Source organism: Castor canadensis, chromosome 6 (assembly GCF_047511655.1).
Source record: "Castor canadensis chromosome 6, mCasCan1.hap1v2, whole genome shotgun sequence".
NCBI classification, from domain to species: Eukaryota; Metazoa; Chordata; class Mammalia; order Rodentia; family Castoridae; genus Castor; species Castor canadensis.
In genome coordinates, this window is record NC_133391.1 from 111418991 (window position 1) to 111439311 (window position 20321).

General features: G+C 32.0%; 1 protein-coding gene across 18 annotated transcripts in view; it reads left to right on the plus strand.

Moving 5' to 3' along the window:
* Nucleotides 1-20321, plus strand: part of Ssbp2 (single stranded DNA binding protein 2) — a 358415-nt gene that overhangs the window by 320825 nt on the left and 17269 nt on the right. For all 18 annotated transcript variants that reach the window (XM_074077176.1, XM_074077179.1, XM_074077181.1 and 15 more), the window contains 5 exons: nucleotides 7537-7572; nucleotides 9390-9444; nucleotides 12885-12955; nucleotides 15070-15148; nucleotides 17336-17364. In XM_074077176.1, the coding sequence (XP_073933277.1) occupies nucleotides 7537-7572; nucleotides 9390-9444; nucleotides 12885-12955; nucleotides 15070-15148; nucleotides 17336-17364 (270 nt within the window). The remainder of the gene's footprint in view (nucleotides 1-7536; nucleotides 7573-9389; nucleotides 9445-12884; nucleotides 12956-15069; nucleotides 15149-17335; nucleotides 17365-20321) is intronic.

Genomic DNA, 20321 nt, shown 5'->3' on the forward strand with positions numbered 1-20321 from the left:
TACTAAGAACTAGAGTAGGAGTCAAACAGCACATCAAACTGCTGTCCATTATCAAATCTGAAATGGGCACTTGACCAGCACAAATGTGGGCAAGTAAGAGAGCTAAACATGGCCCCCTATATTTTATATATACCACAGATAAAAACATCTGCCCTCACTCAAAGTATGTGTACCAGGAAAAAAAAAGTGGAAAGAGACTAGTGGTTTTCTCTTCTGAAAGAGAAAGCGGTCATCATCCTGAGCCTTCAAGGAAGAGCATACCCCTGAAAGTGATTTATTATTAGACAAGGAAGAAAGTACAGAAAACTGATGACTTGCAGAAACACACAGCTTCTATGAAACAGAAGCAAAAAGTATTAAGAGACACTTTCTCCCACAAAAACCACTGATTATTTTGAAGTGACAACTGATCTATATTATTTTGAATTCCAAGTTTCTTAGACTTCCCATGCATACTTAATAGTCCAAACACTTTTCAGTTTGTACCAATATAGTAAGGCTCTGATTCTTCAGGTCAGAGTATTGACACGGGATTTTTTGTTTGTTTTTTATTTTGTTCTTTTCAAATATGCCTTACTTACTATTTTTGCATTATTTTGAAGTAACTTCAAATTTACAGAAAATTTGCAAGAAAAAAAATCCCATACACCCTTCATGCAGATTCCCTAGTTAATGTTTTACCATATTTGCTTGTGGTTTCCTCTCTGTATGTAAACACTTTTTACTGAACTACTTATGTTTCCTCAAACTTTCTCTCTAAATATTTCTAAAAAAGAAGGTTACTATCTTTCATAACTTCAAAACAGTGTTAATTAGGGAATTGACAGTGATGTAATGCTATTGAATAACCTACAGATCTCACTTCACTAATTCTCCCCATACTATCTTTTATAACACAAAAAAACCTCAGTTTTCTGGTTGCATTTATTTGTCATAACCTTTTTCTCTTTTAATTGATGACAATTCCCAGCTTTCCTTTGTCTTTTATAATCTTGAAGTAGTGTTGAATGTATTGTATTATTTAGAATGTCCCATAATTTGTTTTTTATCTGATGTTTCCTCATGATTAGATTTGGGTTATAAATGCTTGGGAGGATACCACAGAAGTATTTTTGTGTTTTACTCAGAGCATCACTTCAGGAGGCACATAATGATGATTTGTCCCATTGAGTGGTCATATTAATTTTGATTGTCTGGATAAGGTGATGCTTTTCTGACTTCTGTAACAGTAAAATTATTTTCTCTTTGTAATTATTAATGTCTCTTTGTAAATATTCTCTTCCTCCTTAAACCTTCATCAGCTATTTTTAGCATCCATTTTTCTTTTATTTCATTAGTTGTGAAATGGATATTTTCTAATTTTGTCTTTCCTTCTTTAGTTTTTAGTTGCTTTTCAAATAGAACAAAGAGTTCTTTCTTTTTCATGTGTACTAGATGTACCCATGTGCTATTATATTCAGTGAGCTTAATATGCTTAAAATTGTCCCAAATTTGGCCAATAGGAACCCTTTCAGACTGGACCATTTGTCTTTTAAAATGCCTCATTATTGTCTGAACACTCAGAAATTCATCTTGTATTTTCCTAATGTTAGCCCTGGATATAGCCATTTCTTTAAGAAGTCCTGTGTCCTTTTAGAGAAGAATATTTAAAACCCATAGGAATAATATAGCCTCTGAGCCCTCTCAACTATCAGAGCTAGAAGATAAATCTATTCCTTCTCTTTATGTCACTATCTCTTTGTATCTCTCTTTGTATTCTCTTTTTGTATTCTCTCTTTGTATTTTCTCTTTTTTTCTCTTTGTATCTCTGTCTCTTTGTATCAAAAGCATGGGTGCATACCCGTGCTTCAGTTTCAGCCTAATACCACAGGGCTTGTTGTAGCCTTTCACCCTTCCATGTTTATAACTCACTTCTTTACAAGTGTGAAACCTGCCTACCTTTATCCATAATATATTTACTTGTAATCTTTATCTACAATTTTGTCCTATAAAAGTGTTTTAATCATTGGCGGAGTGGCTCAAGTGATGGAGCACCTCCCTAGCAAGCATGAGGCCCTGGGTTCAAACCCAGTACCATCAAAAAATAAAAAAAAGTATTTTAATCAAAAAAATTGGAGGGGGGAGCTTACCTCAGTGGTAGACTATGAGACCCTAGTTTCAATTCTCAGTAGCACAAAAACCAAATTTTTTGATATTCTTACATGACAGCAGGAGAAATATTTTTAAGGAGAAATTCACATTTTTGTTTCAGAATAAAAGTATGATTTTTGATTTTTACCCCTTGACTCTGAGCATCATGGTATTGAGATCAGTTCCTGTTTGGAAGTTTGCTCCCAATCAACCTATTTTAGCTTTTCCTTTTTTATCTTTTTCATAAGGAATTGTGCACTTTGATTTGGCTATGTAGCAAGTTCTAATAACTAATTATTATGCATGTTTATTGAAAATAGATACTTTTGATTAAAAAGTACAGAAAACCAGCCAAACTAGATTCATACGAACAGAGAATATTACCAGACCATATCTGAAAAGTCCAGGTTTATTTGCTTTTATTATAGTTATTAACACATAATAATTATACAAATTAATGGGATTCACTCTGATTTTTCAGACTTGCATACATCAGCATTAATCATATCAATGCCCTTTTCCTACCTTCTCTCCCATCTCTTTTGCCTTTTCCCCAACAACCTTCCCAGCCCCTAATAATCCCTCTCCTAAAAAGTCCAGATTTAAATTTGATTTGGGGCATATTTGGTTCCAAAAGTTTAAATAATATCATCAGGACCTGGTTTCTGTTTTTTCTTCTCATCTTAGCAAGAAGACTATGTGAAACTCCAGATTTATATGTTCACAGTTCTCAGTTGAGCACAAAGAATACTACTACTCCTTGGCAGTTAAGCAAAGGAATGGAAAATAATTCTAACTGAAATGATTTGCTCAGCTTGAGTCATGTGTTCATTCATGAAACAGTGATGGGTGGAGGTAAATACTTTATCTTCTGATCTATGTCACATGCCTACTTCTGAGCCCCACCCAAACCATGTTTGAGTAATAATAATGGAAGAAAAATTAAAAGAAAGTGTTCATAGAAGAGGAGATAGGCAAAATCAGAAAAATGTTCGATGTAGTATTATATTTACCAACTCAGTAACAGGAAAAACCAAAGAGGATAATTCTTTTTAAAAAATGAGAATCTAGATTAAGTCTAAGTGAACTAGGACTCTGCCCTATGCAAATAGATGCTTACTTTTAAAAAAGAATACTAAAAAATAATATTTTCAGTTTTCCACTAGGCATATATAATGTATGTCTTGATATTGCCATCCCTAATTTCTAGCTAACCAGTGCATGTAAGATCATTTTGGACTTCACTCTTGAATAAATTCTTGTAGTTCTATAGTTCTGTTCTTCTAGCTCTGTGATTTTGCTTTTTTATTTTCATTTTTTGGAGGCCTTGTGGGGGGAGTTAAATGTTAAATTTAAAGCATTTGTAGAACAACTTCTTTGGTTCTTCCACTGTGTTCAATGCATATTTCTATAAGTGCACTTAATATATTATCATTCGATGTTGAACCTCATCTGAGTCTTCACCGATGCTTGACCAGCATTTCTATATTTTAATGTGGTGTTAACTATCACAAAAATCTATTGAAATATTAAATTAGGTATCATATGTGTCCAGCACAAAATGCAAATTTTTTATTTAATTGAAGCTGTATCTGTAGTCTCAATCTCTAGTAAATTCTAGACTTGTAGTTCTAAATGTTTAATTTCAGTGTCTACTAGTGCTTTTAAGTTTAACTTACCAGAAATGTCCTCAAACCTCCCCCATTTCCTGAATTCCCTACATAACAATTAGCAGCACCATCATCTATCTAGTCACCAAGTTGAAAACCTGAAAACCACATGATTACCTTATTTCCTTATCTTCCACATCATTTGTCACCAAGCCTTGTCAAGTAATTTGCAAAATGATTCTCAAATTCTCTTATTCCTTATCTTAATTACATTAGCTATTGCTCTCTTTATCATCTCTTGCCTGGACTTTTTGTAATAGTCATCTATTGAATAGTCATCTATGAATTCATGTTCTATGATACCTCTAGAGTTACTTCACTAAAACATAAATTTGAATATCACTCTATAAAACCTGTGACATTTTATTTCTTATAGCATACATTCATTCCTGGTCTAAACATGTAGCCTCATCATTTACCACCCTCTACCCCCTGAAGTCCCTTTGTATAATATCCATAGAGTTACATAGCATTTTCTAAATAAATTATGTTATCTTCACATTTCTTTTCCTTCCTTCCTCATTTCCTTCCTTGCATTCACCAATCCATCTCCTCACCTTTCAGGTGAGCACCTACTCTGTAAGTACCAGATGTCCAGCCCAATACATCTTTGTACCCACATAGAATTTTTACTTACATTGATATATGTCTCTCACATTAAGCTATCAGATCCTGATGGTAACTTTCTAAGTTTAGTGAAGTGCTGAGGTAGGAGCTCAAATGCTGATTTTCAATCAAGGCACTGAAATACATGAAGTAAAGCAGTGAGTATAAGCCAAAATTGAAGAGCTTGGCAGGGCAAAATAGAAATTAAACAACTAGATGAGATAAACTAGATACTTTAAACTATCACTTAAAGTATTTTTAAATGATAATTATATTTACCTGTGTTTGAAGAAACCATGAGGAAGAAAAATATAATAAAAGGAGCAGGGGCTTGGGTGAAATGAAATGATTAGGTGAGCTAGCTTTGGAAATAAGCAGAAAGTTTGGATTATTTTCTACCTGGGATACACATATAAAATTTTGTATCTGTAAATAATGGAATTTGGAGCTGATAAAAAAAGCATAGCAGGACTTGATGGCTCTAATGTATGGCAGAGCAAAATATCCTTTTAGGGTCATAGAATCACATGTAGACCATCTTGCAAGACTTAGTTGTTAAATACTCAGGACTTTCATGAGCTGGTTGTTGAACCATTGGTAACTTGAAATATGCCATATGGGAATATTTACACTATAGAAATGGGTGAATGCTACAAAGCAGGGATTTTTTTTTTTTTTTTCAGTACTGGGGCTTGATCTCAGGGCCTTCATCTTGAGCCAGTTCACCAGCCCTATTTTTGTGAAGGGTTTTTCAAGATAGGGTCTTGCAAACTATTTGTCCAAGCTAGCTTTGAACCGCGATCCTCCTGATCTCTGCCTCCCAAATAGCTAAGATTGTAGGCCTGAGCCATCAATGCCCAGCAAGCAGGGATTTTTAAGATACTGTTTGTATTAGCATAGAATTATTGTACATGGAGGATACATTGTGACATTTACATATGTGCTTATATCTTAATTAGATTCACCCCCTCCATCATTCTCCCTCATCTCCCATCCCCCTTCTTAGAACACTTTCAACAGGTTTTCTTTATTCTGTTTTCATACATGAATACAAAATACATCCATCATAATCACCCTTCTTGACCTGTCCCCTGGAGGTCCTTTTGACAGGACCTGTTTTACCTTCCTGTCCTTTGTTTTTTTAAGTGTATATCAAGTCAGGGATTTTTCTTTCTCAAAGTTTACTGGATTTACTGGCACATTACTAATATGTCTTGGGTCTTCCACAAAGTCTGAGCCAGAACACTTTTTCAGATATAAGGGAGGTAGATGTTGGAAAATATAATTACATTTTGGAGCTCAAACTCATTCTGTGTTTCCTTCCAAGAAATCTCTGCTCTTAAACAGAAAACTTGGCTAAGGGGTAATCAAAGAGGTAGGAATTAACAAAGTAGGCTTAGGATAATGAATTTAAGACATTACAGAGAGAAATAAAATGCTGACAGTGGCATGGGAAGGCCAAAGGAAGTTTAGCAACAAATTAATAGAGATAATTGACTAAGTAAACATGAAGAGATTGTGATAGGAAAAGATTCTGGTAGGAATATAGAATAATCTTTGTGAGTGCCATGAGAAATAAAGTTGTTTCTGTACAAAGGATTCTAAATACTCAGAAATGGAAGAGAAGCAGTATATTATAAAGTAAAATAAGGCAATAAGCTGTGAATATAAAAAATCAAAAGGGTAGAGTGTATCCTAAACTTGCTTAAGGATGATGGTAGGCAATACAGAGTAGCAAAATGACATGAGCCAGGTCCTAAAGACATGGGGAGATGAAATTGGTCCTTGGAGCCAATAGTGGTGGTTTGGTGAGGACAGGTGCATATGTTTAAAATAATGTGAGGCAGAGGATGGATCATGAACTGAAAGGGGCCCAAGAAAGCAAAGTTGTGTTCATTCACTGAATTGGGTAAATTTTAAATGCTGTAAGAGATCTCAGGACTCACAGGGAAAGTAACCTCATTACTTACTGACTCTGGGCACTGTAGTAGTTGCCATATTCAGGGCTACACACCCATAGACAGGAAAAGTAAGGGCCTAAAGGACATGTGGTCTGAGCTAAAGGCAAATAAGAACAGCAGACAATGAAAAGAAAGGGTTTTCAAATAATAAAATATTAAGTAGTTCTAAAAAAGCATCAAGGAATTATTCATGGTGAAATAATAACTTTGTTATACTTCTTTATTCTTTCTGATTTTTTATATTGTAATATTTAATTATATTATCAGATTTTGGGGTGGAGGGACAGTTTAGAGTATAGACACCACAATATTCTTTACTACTCTAAACATCCTACTCTGACCCTAGCTGTCTAACTCCAGGTAGACAGTAATTTATTGGGTTTTTTTCCAGAATAGGGCAAAAAATATCTCATAGGTGTAGTGTCTTTATGCAGTGAGCTAGTGAGCTTGTGTGACAAAAGAAAATGTTTAGATTTAACTTTCCCAGTTAATATCCACACTCAAAGGCTGATTTTTAAATATAAATCTTATAATTTTACATTTCTTAAATTATCACACCAATGTAGTATTAATACCTTCTAATATATGTAAAAGAGCTTGTTTGAGAGCTTGATTTTAAAAGAAAAAGGGAATTGGTCACTCATATCTGATTCCACCAAACTAGAAGTAGTCTTTGAAGGCTTATATTAACAAATTTTTTACACATCTTACAGTATTTTCTTCTAATTAAATAGGGAAAGGGGAAAGAAAGGTCAGGTCAGGTCTATATGTTAAGTATTGACCCATACTGTGTGAATAGAGTAAGCCATCCTTTTAGAAAAATGCACATAGCTTAGAAGTCACATCTGTAAAGACTACTTATTTGAAATTTTCTTGGTTTTTAGCTGCCTATATATGTATATCAAGCAATATGTAAAATGGACATGAAACCAATCTAACTTGAAACTATCTAATTTCCTCTTGACTAAAATCTACACCTTTTTCTTGTAAGTCCAAGATGTTGTGGTTATTTAGTTTTCTAACACTTAAACAAATATAATTCCTTTATATTTTACTATCTTTTCTGATACATTTTAAAACTTGATAAAAAAAAGGTAATACATTCATTTAGGTCAGCCCCATGCTGCCACATGAATCAAAATATTTGTTTTGTCCTGTTCCTATTCTAGATACCATACTCCTCAGCATCTCCTGGGAATTATGTAGTAAGTACATTTGGGTTTGTTTGTTCATAAGAATTGATGTTACATTTTATTCAGGCAATGAAATAGTTGTCCAGATGTTAAGAAGAGCCCCTGTGTATTGGCCAAGAAGTAAACATCTTGAGTTGTTTCATCTGCCAACCTCAGGACATATGTTGACGTTCATTAGTGAAACAGTTATCAATCTGGCCAGAAATGCCCGAGTACTGTGTTTTACTTCAGCATATGTTTCTGGAAACCAGTACAGTATTCCATCCAATCATGAAGAGAGCCATCCCCAGTTACACAATAATATGCTTGAATTTGCACTTCTCCAGGAAAATAATGTACACCCCCTCCCTGCCCCCATTTGCCATGCATAAAGTCTAAGAAGACATTAGATTCCTCCCAATCATATAGTGGAACAAACGGCAGAATAATAACTAGTAATTTGGAAGGATTTTTTAGTTTTTTTGTCATTCTTAGAAATTAAGAACATGAATTTTTCTTATTTAATAATACACGTTAAATTTTCCTTATAACTCATGTAGACCTGAAGTCAAATTAACAGGTTTTATATGAACTGTTGAACTCACAAATAACCTTTTAATCATCATCACATTATGATCTTTGTTACATCTCAAGGCTATCATAAAGAATAATGTGTTACAATATTTAGGAGGAAATGCCTAACAGAGAAGCAAGGATAAAATGGTTAAAAAGGCTGAGGGGGGGTCTTTTTCCTAAAGTAATTTTTAGAGGTTGTGGCCAACTGGAGTGGCATAAAGAGAGGTGCACAAGAAGACAATTGATAAGCATTTTACTCCCCCTCCCATGGAAATACTATTTTATTAACATAGTGAAAAGACACACTGCTTTGGACCTGTGAACTTAGAACTCAGTGTTCCTATAAGCTATAAAAACCAAAAAGTCTTAAGTTTCTTCACATTTTGTATTAAACAAAAATTAAAGTAAGAAAATACAGGTAAAATTTATTTTTCTTAAAGTTACTTAATAAGCCTGATATGTAGTTTTATGAAATTATAAATTTTTATTTGAAAGAACATTTAGGTTTTTATTAAGTAACAACTGCATATATTATTTGAAATAATTGGTAGACTATATCCACCCATTCAGAACAAAGTTAAAATTTATCAACTTAAGAGGTAATTGAATCATTGAACATCTGAAAAATTCTAAAACTCATTACTTATATTAACCATTTTGGTTGTCTGAATTATAATTTTATAATTACCTATCTTTATTTCATTTTGATGGTGTAGTGCAGCCTTAGGAACCCACAGCATTAGTGAACATCATGTCTTATTTCTAATTGATGTGATAGCTAAATGTGTCATGCACCAGAAGTGTTGCTATTAATGCTGACAGAATAAAGAAATAGCATTAATGTATTTTTCAATATGATTCTCTAAGTGAATATCTTTTGGCCTCCTATAAAAACCAGTGACACAAAATGTAAGAAAATTATAGTAAGCTAAATCACAAGTACACGAGAATTATTTCTATTTTATGGATTCATAAAGGTGGTTTCTCCTTAACCGCATTATACCTGATATGATTAAGTCATGAATAATATATCGGTGTTATAGGTTCATTCTTTCTGAAAGCTTATCAAAACTATCTCAACATACTTAAGCTAAATTGTATTTTGCATACTATTGAAAGATTGTGCATTCAAAGAAAATAAATTATGGAGAAAACATATTTCCTCTGTTATTTTCAAGTTGGATTATTATAGAGATAAATATAACTATTTGTTTTTTCCTTATGTTGTTTAATGAAATGTTTTATTTATGCTGAAATTTTATATAATTATTTAGGGTCCTCCAGGAGGTGGGGGGCCACCAGGAACACCCATCATGCCTAGTCCCGCAGGTATTGTAATCAAACTAGCCACATGGGCATTCGATTATTAGAATAAAATCACAAAATACAGAAATTGCTGATGAAATCAAGTTAGTAGTATTCATTTTCTTATAATGGTTATAGAATTACCTTAGAGGTAGGCCAGTAGAAAGAAATACCTTTTAACCAATGCTTAAACATTTAGAAAAAGTCCTCTTGTGTGAATAGATTTAGCCAGCATGAAAACTGTGTTGATTTATATGAACTGCTCAGTAATTTACCTAATTTAAAAATTTCTTGAAACTGAAAAAAAGATCTATTTCTCACAACTTAGAAAAATTCTGCATAATTAAGATATAGATCCATCAGCTTTAAAATAACAAACCAGACTCCTCCCCATCTATCATCTTGTTGAGATGGATATAGATGTACTCACAGTATTATTTACTCTATGTATCTTTAGGAATTTATTAGTTAGCTACATTAGAAAAGGATTTTTTAATCTTCTAAACTAAATTATATAATACATCCATAATTATTTTCCATAATTATTTCAAATAGTTTTATTCTTTCTTCTTGGGACTTTAATATAGACTATTTAATATGTTTGGAGACTCTAATGATTGCAACTTAAATTGTTCTTAAAGCTTTAACTGGAGTTTAGAATTCTCCTAGGAAGTGCTCTGGTAACATGTATCATGAGCCATGAAAAAGTTCATAACATTTGACTGTATAATCCTAATACAAGAAATGGTTAGAGATACAATCCAAGATTTACATACAAGGATGTTCATTCACATCCTCAGTGGTGAAACAATTGACACAACCTTCATTCCTAATCCAATTTTAGTGAAACTCTTAAATTAATTTTTATGGCATATGATGGAATATACTTGAAATTTCATTAAAGTTATCAAAGAATTTTTAATGACATGGAAAAAAGAAGTGCTTGTGCTTTAATACAATATGGTCACATTTTTATTTTAATATATAACAGAAATTTTGAAAGTAGAAAATAGCAATAGATAAAAACTATCAGCGATTACTTCTAGGTAATGAAATAAATGAAAAATTTTTATAATTAGCAATGACTTAATTATGCTTCACTGTTAAATTCATATGTTCTTAACTAATTTGCTAAAATCTAGGATATATGGAAGCTTGAAATCAATTATTAATCATGCCAATAAATAATTTTTAAATTTTGAACCTTTTAATTTAAAAACTTGGCAATAAAAATTTAACTTACTCTTTTCAAATATCCATGAATATATCATGGTCTCTATCCTCAAAGCATTTTCATTGGAAATTCAGTACCATTTAGTAAAGATAGAACTACACATGAACAGGATCATCTTCTCTACATTGCGTTCTTATATTGTGAAGCTAATGTTTAATTTATGAAGATAATGTAATTAAGAAACACTTTACTCCAAAACTAAGAAAAAGTTTGTAGCAACACTAAACATTACAGGTGATAATCTTACCACTTCTTCAAGTCAGAAATTGCCATGGGTATATCTTCCTAGTACTTTGCATACTTTTTTATTTAGTCATCCTTTATCACACAGTCATTCCTGTAATATTAAGCCAACACCACCATGCTCTAACATACATGCCAAAGATCCATCTTATTGTAAAGCTTTTCTATAAATAAAAAGTCACACATTTCCTAGAAAATACCACTCTTACTCCTCTTAATGTTTCTTCTTTTTCTGATGAAATTATATTCTCTATTGGTCTTAAAATGATAAATTTATCTTGTTTCCACATATTTAAAATATACAGCTTACTTTTTCCTTTCAACAAGGGTAAGGCTAATACAATTGAAAAAAAATTGAAAGTTTCCTATGTTTAGAAAGCAATCCAAGATTTTCTGAAAGATAATTTTGTGAATGATAGAGTTTAACCCATTAGTTTAATCTAAGTTATCAGACATTTATTGTCTGAGGTACACAAGATAAGTAGGACATAATCCCTTTCCTTTTCATAATAAGCTAATTACACCCTAGCTCTAAGTAAAAGAGAAGATTAAGACAAAATATTTAACTGTAAAGCAAGGTAGAATTCATTAATTGGGGAGTGCTCGTGCATAGCTGGAAATATCAGGACAAATTTCATGAAAGAGGTAGCATTTGAAATGGGCCTTGAATGGTGAGGATCATTTTAGCAGGTGGGAACTGGGGAAAAGATGCTTGAAAAAAGAAAGAACAAAAGAGTGGAGATGGGAAAGGTTGGTCACAGGCAGGAAAGAAAAGGTAGCTTGGGTTGACAGGAACATAGCATAGGTAAGGATGTGAAAAGAGCTGAGGCCACAAGAGTTTGTGAAACCTAACTTAGTATAAACAAAAGAGATCAGCCTGAGGGGACATTCCAATTGTTTCAATAGTATGATGCTTTCATTTAGAAGTAAAAAATAATACTGAGACTTATAGATCACTGTTGGCAAACACACAATAAATGATGTCATACCTATTCTGTAAGTGGTGCACATAAATTCATAAAATTGTTAATGTTTAACAAGTAATCACACAACAGGAACAAAGCAATTGCCCACTTCCCACTTTATGTTCACTGCCATGAGATAGCAAATTATTTTTACCCTCTGTCTTGAATCACTATAAAACACATCTTTTTAAACATTTCTAATTACATTTAAGAAAGCTATATAATTATAAAAAAATAGAAAACTGTATTTCATAGTCAGTATTTCCTGAATTTAAGATAATTAGCCTTTCACTTTAGGTTTTATATCATAAAAGCTTATACTCAGAAATTAGCTAATAGGTATGAAATACAACTTTAAAAAAATACTACAAAGTGTTACATTTATACAAATATGTACTCCACTGATTTTTATTTTACCAAATCAAGAATAAAATGAGTAGAAAAAATTTATCAAAAAATTTTGCTTGGAGGAATCTGGCTTTTACTTCAAATAAGAGAATTTTTCATTACAGTTGTATAGTCCTGTTCTAACCTCTATTTGGGAAATAAACCAGATATTCTACCAGCTTTTACTAATTATTAACTAAAAAAAAACCCTGTATTTTAAGTTTTTGTATAAGAAACCCAAGGAAATAATGAAAACTGAAAAGCTGCTGAATCTGAATTGTAAGAGATTCTTGTTGCATACATACAAGGCATTGCTCAGAGAAGTTAAAAAGTATCAACATTTGTAAGAATGAAAAAACTTTAATTTTTTTTAGATATTTATAGCAATGTTTCTTTGACTTGAACTACTGAAGTGATTATTCCTCTTATCAAACACCTAACTTACAGTCTCAGAAAGATAATTTTGGGGGTCAGGAAATGACTGCCAGTTATTTATTTTCAAACATTAGTAATGACTATCTCAGATATTGCAGCTATCATTATCTATGTATGTTCAGATAATCTTTGATTATGTTATGTGATAACTTGGGTATAGACTCTTAAAAAAATATTAATTAAATAATACTTTGTTTCAGATTCAACCAACTCTGGAGACAACATGTATACTTTAATGAATGCAGTGCCTCCTGGACCGAACAGACCTAATGTAAATATGATTTTCAAATGTACTTGAAGACTTTCAAATTCTAAGTATATTCTATTTCCTAGATATTGTTTAAACTTTTATATTTTATTATCCAGCAGCTTATTGGATATCAAAAAAATTCTTTCTATACTGTTGGTTAAAAAGAACATGATATATGACATGCATAATAAATTTTATATCAATATAATTTAAAAATAAAACTGAACTTAATTATGAAATGCTAGTCTCTCATTTTATGTCAGATGCTTAACAATTAATATTGGCTATTTGAGAATGGCAGGCTATATGTCATCGTTTATGTTGAGCTCATTTTTAGCACTACTAAATTTTCTTCATTGCAGTTTTTTAATCCTGATAAACTGGATAGTAAATTAGGAAGTTGAATGTACTTATTTTCTCTTAAATTACAAAATCTGGGGTTTAAATATAGAACTGAGATAGTTCTACATGAGAGTTGGGGTGTTATTAATAAAATATTGGTTGTGATTTTCCACAAAAGCTCATAGGAAAATGCTTAATTTGCCAATGATGTGAATCCTTGCATTTTAACAAAAATATTACAGTATAGTTCTAAATTAAATATAACTATAACATAGTTATAATCTAAATAAATATATAAATGTATGTAACATTATGCTAATTACATACATTCGTACATAAGATAGCTGAAGTTGAAAAACATAGGAAGATGTATTTCTTACGTGTTAAATTAACCAAACATCTATACCTAGTCTTAGTGTCTTTTAAAACACTAAATGTCTTTTAAAACACTAAGGGGGCCAAATAAAAGGGCCAAACCAAGCAAATTCATAGGCTTTGGGTTTACTAGCTCGTTTCTTCACCCAGGTCAAAACCATGCTTTTGATAAAAGCTGAATATCAAGTTCAAATTCAATCTCTTTGACTTATCAGTGAGGCATATATATTCTAAGTTATTTACTAAAAACCAATCCATGTGCTTTAGATACTTAATTTTAGGCTGTCATTCTCCTGGGAAAATGTATAAGCATGTGTTCTGTATGCTAACAGTTGTGGAAGGCCACCATATTTCCAGAAAGGCAGTGGTAAACAGGCTTGTCTGCTGAATGCAATTTTTTATCCCCGCCTATTGAGTTCCATTTTAATCTATTCTGGTCCCCCAAAAGCCTCTATGATTGGTAACCACCACCACCCAAACACACAAACCAAATAAATTCATAAGCACCACACACCAATTCACACCACCACACAGTCAAACACATACACACACACATACACACACTATATTCTGCACCATACATCATGGAAGGAATGCTTCAGGCATGGGAACTTTTAGGATAAAACATTTTTAGTAGGCGTCTTAACTCTAAATGTAAGACAATGATAGATAATCTGGGCTCCAATTTCCTCAGAAATATTCTAAGGAGATGAGGGAAGGATAGAGTAGTCAGGCCATGGATTTTTCATCACCAACTCTGTCATATCTATTCACAACTGTTTTGTACCAGGCTTCTCATATAAGATCTTACTGGAAAAGAAAATTCCACTGCTTTAAAAAATGTGAACTAGAACTGCTATAGAAAGTCTGAATGCCATTGAGCTGACATAGTTGAGGCTGCCAAGAATTAACTATACTCAGATATCCCTAAGGAACTAAATGTATTTAACCTGTAATATGAAATTATTTATTATGTCCATATGAACAAAGATAAATTATCTGCTAAGAAAATGTTAATGTTAGCATAAGGATGTTGAATTACTTTTCTTAATAAGATGGAACCTTCAGCAACTTCTTAAGAAGTACTTTTGCTTTAGAATAATAATAAAAACCTCGGCAGGACTGTAGGAGAGAATGCATGGTGGAACTGTATGTACTTTCTAGTTGGATATATCTGAAAAAGAAAAATTTCAACAGGAATGAGGATAAGCCTACACATCCAGAACATAGAGAAGATGAGATGAGAGAGGTGGAGCAGTCCAATTAGAAAATTCACAAAGCCGAAAGCAGTCAAGTAAAAGCTCTCTAAACTTGCAAATAAGTTTGGCTGTGTCTTGTAATGTTAAACATAGATATTATAACATTGAGATAAAATTGTTTTCAATATGATCACAATTATTTTCTTATTTTAAAAATAGTTTCCAATGGGTCCTGGGTCAGATGGTCCCATGGGTGGATTAGGAGGAATGGAGTCACATCACATGAATGGCTCTTTAGGTAAGGATTTTAAATTTGATGTATAGAATAAATTCAAATTTACACAGTAAATTTTACATAGTGAATATTATGGTTTGCAGAGTCTTCCATATCTCTCCACTTGTTTTGAGGTACTTCAGCTTTTATCTCAGAATGATAATTTAATCTACAGTACATTTGTTATAGAACTGGAGATCATTTGAAAATCAGAAATGTGAGAGTTCTATCCTAGCACAGGTATTCACTTTAACCTATCAAAATCTAAGTGTTCTGTGGTAAAAGGAGGCATTGCTGCATTGAGCATATGTCATGCCTGCCTCACCTGGAGGACTTCAGTGTCCTCCTAGATAGTTTCTTTGTCTCCAGAGTTCTGTGGACATGGTCTCAGAGAAACTTCCATTCTCTGCAAGGATTTCTTAATTTTATTTTTTAATGTTTATCTCCTTTTTAAGATAAAATTAATAATCATGTTCTAGAAAACCTGAATAATTCCCTTATGAGGCAGCACTTTTTATATTGTCTCAAGACATCTGTTTTCAAGTATGTGACTATTAGTTGAAAATGTACTTCACACATGATATCTGCTTACCATTGAAGTCAAAGGTGAATAAAAGTTTTACAGTGGTGAGAAAGAGAGACAAGTGGTACAAAATGGACCAGGTCTCATAGCACACTATATTTATAGGCAAGAGGAATGCACAATCAAAAGAAGGAGGAATCATATTTGTACATGTTTAAGCAACATTATCATTTCCTAATTTAAAAATTGACGATGAGAGTGGGAGGTTGTGATAATTTTTTTTCTTTAGGAAAGGATCTTTCACTCAAGTTGAACCAACTGTGCCTATGAGCAATTTAGGCTATATAAAGATTTCACTCCAAAATCAGGAAATGCTTCCCCCTGGAAATCTAAGTAACTTCAATGACCCAGAAATTATTTGCAGGGAATTGATAGATTTTTGTGTTTTTAAGGGTCTATACTTATTTCATCTACATTTTCCAAATCTTGATTTGTTACTGTTTTGTTTTTACCTCTTCTTCCTCTCCTCCCCTTCCCTTTTTCAAACAATATTTAGTGGGTACACTTTCTAACTATAGTAACCACTAGTTATGTGTAAGTATTTCAAATTAAATAAAATTTAAGATTCAATTCTTTAGTTGCATTGTCACTATCAGTTGCATAACAGGCACATGTATGTAGCAAATGGCTACCGTAATGGACATCACTGTGGAGCATTTCCACCATCACTCAAAGTCTTGTTGGATAGCACTATAGAATTTTATTTTCCACCTTATTACAAAACAATTCACTTTTAAATCTTTTAATTTATAGTATTAGTCACAAAAAGATGATGTTTGGTTATAGTTGAAAGCTCTCTGACAAATTATTCACTAGAATAGAATTTTCAGAAGAGTCACATATGTTTGGCAACTAGCTCATTACTTTCTATAATGAACATCACTATACCTGTTATATATGTGTACATATACATATATATACATAAACACAGTTTTGCATATATGCATTCAATATGTAACAATTTGTTTTGCCTGTTTATTTACAAATTAATAATGTTAAGCCCTAACTTTATCTGTGATGTGATGCACTATTAAGATGTTATATCTTTATGCTAGGAAAGTTAATTGTTGAAAATAAGATATAGTTTAAAACGAAACTAACATTATGGCAAAGATCTGATTATTATTGCTATTTAATTATGATTCTACTTTTTGTGTAAGAAAAAAGTTAATATTGATTGGTCATTTCTTCCAAGAATCAAAATTAAAATATAACATTATATTTTGAAGACATATTTTAGTTTTGATTATGTATATTGGTTGCTATCAATTTTTTAATATTACATATTTTGCTTTTGGTTACTACAGTAAAATATGGTTCAGAATGTTATCAAATATTTTTACCAGATGTGTAATATTCTCAGAAAAAAATTAGAAATCTATATATGTTAATATATACATTTTAAAATATTATAGAATATGATATATTAATTATTTCTGTAATATTTTCTTTAAGGAGTCTATGCTAACAATGGTTTTCTTCATTCTGCCATTAAAAAAATAGATTGGGAACTAGAGGTAGAATCCCTTTCCTTTGCTATCAGTTGTTGGTGATTCACCTTACAATAGTATTTAATTTATAAATGCTACCTTACCTATTAAGGGTTTTCTTTTCATATTTTGTTTTAGGCTCAGGAGATATGGACAGTATTTCCAAGGTGAGTACTATGTATACTCTGTGCTGTTTTTTAATCTGCATTTTATTCCACATGGAAAACTCACTGAGATTATTGAGTAATTTTATGAATTTTGTTCTTAAACAATGGTTTGAAAGTAGAAGTTCAGGTATATTAGTGAATACAATCTGTGGAAATGAGTAAAATGGATCTTTTAGGAATGTTCCAAGCAAGCTAAGATTCATATGCAGAACATATTATACATGATATTATACATGCTAATTGATACTCAGGTTAATAACCATTATGATATTACAAATTTATAAACTAAACTTACAGTTTAGAGAGGCTTTTCAAAATGTAAAGTTGTCTAAAGCAATGTAAGGATAGGTAAATTTGAAAAAGTATGGTTATAGATGCTATAAGGACTTTCATTTACCCATTCAATTAGTCTTTCAAACCTTCATTAGACATTGTTGATCTATGTATTCATTATGCTAGTCTTCAAATAGAGGAAAACAGCAGTTAGAGGAAAATTATATTAATAGAGGTATAAAATATATCTGTCTGCATTTTTCTTCCTTCAAAACTTTGAGAATCTAAAATTAATCATTTGGTAAAATGCCTTACAATTTTTGAGGACTAATATCTAAATACCTTTTAGGTCATGATAAATTTAAAATAGCTCTCTGAGAGTCAAATATATCTAGAATGCTTGATAAGAACTAATTATTAGCTAGCACTAGAATGACTCTCTTAGAAGTCTGCTTTGTATCAGTAAATAGAAATTCATTAAAGGATGACTTTGCCTTTAATTTTATTACTAATTTATATTCATGATAATAATATAAAATTCCTGATGCCAAGGAAAAGAAAATAAGATTGACTGAGCTACAAAAGATTTTAAATTAGGACTTCAAGCTAAAAGAAAAAGGATTAAATTATATTTTAATATTTTGAAGTAATTAAATTGTATACAGTATGCCTATATTGTCTGACAGCTTGGCCTCACAAATTCTGTAGGCACTTTAAATGAGTGTGTTTAGGAACAGTCAGAAAACACTATGTTCTAAAATTAAGTATTTATAATGAGTATTAGCTTACCTCTGTGAGAAATAGTATCCATAAACCTATTTTCAAAGTGAGGATCCATGTATAAATTTATAGAAGCTTTCTGTCTGGGAGACTCATTTGCAAGTGAGATGACTGACTGTGTTGGCCATCTCAGCTAATTTCTAAGGATTGATCTAGCTGAATTGTGCCTTGTGGTCAACAGTGAAATTTCTAATACCATATGAGAAGCATATTCTTGAATTTAGAAATGATTTTTAATAATATAAAAGTGGGATAATCTAAATTTCTGTAGAACATCTTCCTAAAATGTCCGCTGACAACCCAAATCTTTTACATTAGATAGATAGAAACAAAATTCTTTCTGGAAAGTACTTTGTAATTTATAAAGAACTTTAAAAATTTTAAATATAGCCATAATGATAAATTAAGTGCAATCTTTTATCTACTCTCATGTCACATAGATTGCTATTCCTTCTGAGCTTATTTTTCCATTCCCATTCCTGGATTCAAGGTTTTTCCACCATAATGTGTGTTGGTGGTAAACATTCTCTTGCCTGATGATGAATTGTGTATTCTCTAAGAATTAACTGGACACCTATTATGTACTGGGGAAGATATAAGAGAGTTCTTTATATGCAAACATAATCGCTGTCCTCAAGTGGTTTCTACTTACATACACAGGAGTTCCTTCATTCAGTAAGTAGTAATGCATCAATGCATTATGCTAGGCTCTAATTATCCAAAGATTTAAAAAAAAATACACACTTCCCTAAAGAAGTTCAATGTAACTGAGGAACCCAGCCAATAGGATAAGGAAAGACCTTCATAAAGCAAAGTTCATACAGATTTAAATTAATATTGTAATTTTCCTCCAAGTAATAAACATGGTACCAGAAATGACTAGTTGCTTCTACCTTCAAGTGAGTTTCTAAGCAGCTTATTTCTATACTGTCCTCACTCTCGGTTCTTTGGCTCTGGGCTCTAACCCACCTCTAATGGGTGATGATAGCGCTGGTATCTGTGGCACTAGAATCACTTCCTCTTAGCAGTAGCATCATTTGTAGACTCCTCACTCATAGTCCTCTTTTTTTTTCAGTCTTTTACTGTGAGTACACATAGTCACCAACTTTGCTTTTCTCATCTCTCTTCGTTTTCCAACACATGTCCAACTATCTGAAGAAGCTTATCTTCTCCCTTTTCTCTTTTTTCCTGATCTCATTCATTTCCACCCCATTATTGTTAGTCATTATTGTTTGTGATTCAAAAGACAATCTTGACCATTACTGCTTAGTAATTTTGTTCAAAATCTCTCTTAGATCTCAAGGTACATCTTCCTAATTTCAACAGTTAAATCTGTATTTTGTCAAGTACCAGTATTACATATTTTTTAAAATTCTATTGTTTATGTAAGATTTTTAAAAATTACTAAATTAATAATCAAAAAGACTGTTCCTACTACTTTCAAATGGTGGGAATGTAGTACTTAAATTCTCATACGCCTAGTTTCCTTAGCTATAAAATAAGAGCTTATACTTCAATCCCTGGCTATTTCATAAAATTGTTCAGAATCAAGTGTGAGCATATACTAAGGGCTATGAAGGGCTATATAGTCACTAAATATCTTCTTTCTTTCTTTTTTTAAATTCACTTATTCATATGTGAATACATTGTTTGGGCCATTTCTCCCTCCTACCCCCTACCCCCCACACTTCCAGGCAGAATCTATTCTGCCCTTATCTCTAATTTTGTTGAAGAGAAAGTATAAGCAATAATAAGAAAGACAAAGAATTTTTGCTAGTTGAGATAAGGATAGCTATGCAGAGAGATTCCTAGCATTGCTTCCATGTACAAATGTGTTACAACACAAGTTGATTCATCTCTAACTGACCTTTTCACTAGTTCCTGATCCTCTTCCCATATTGACC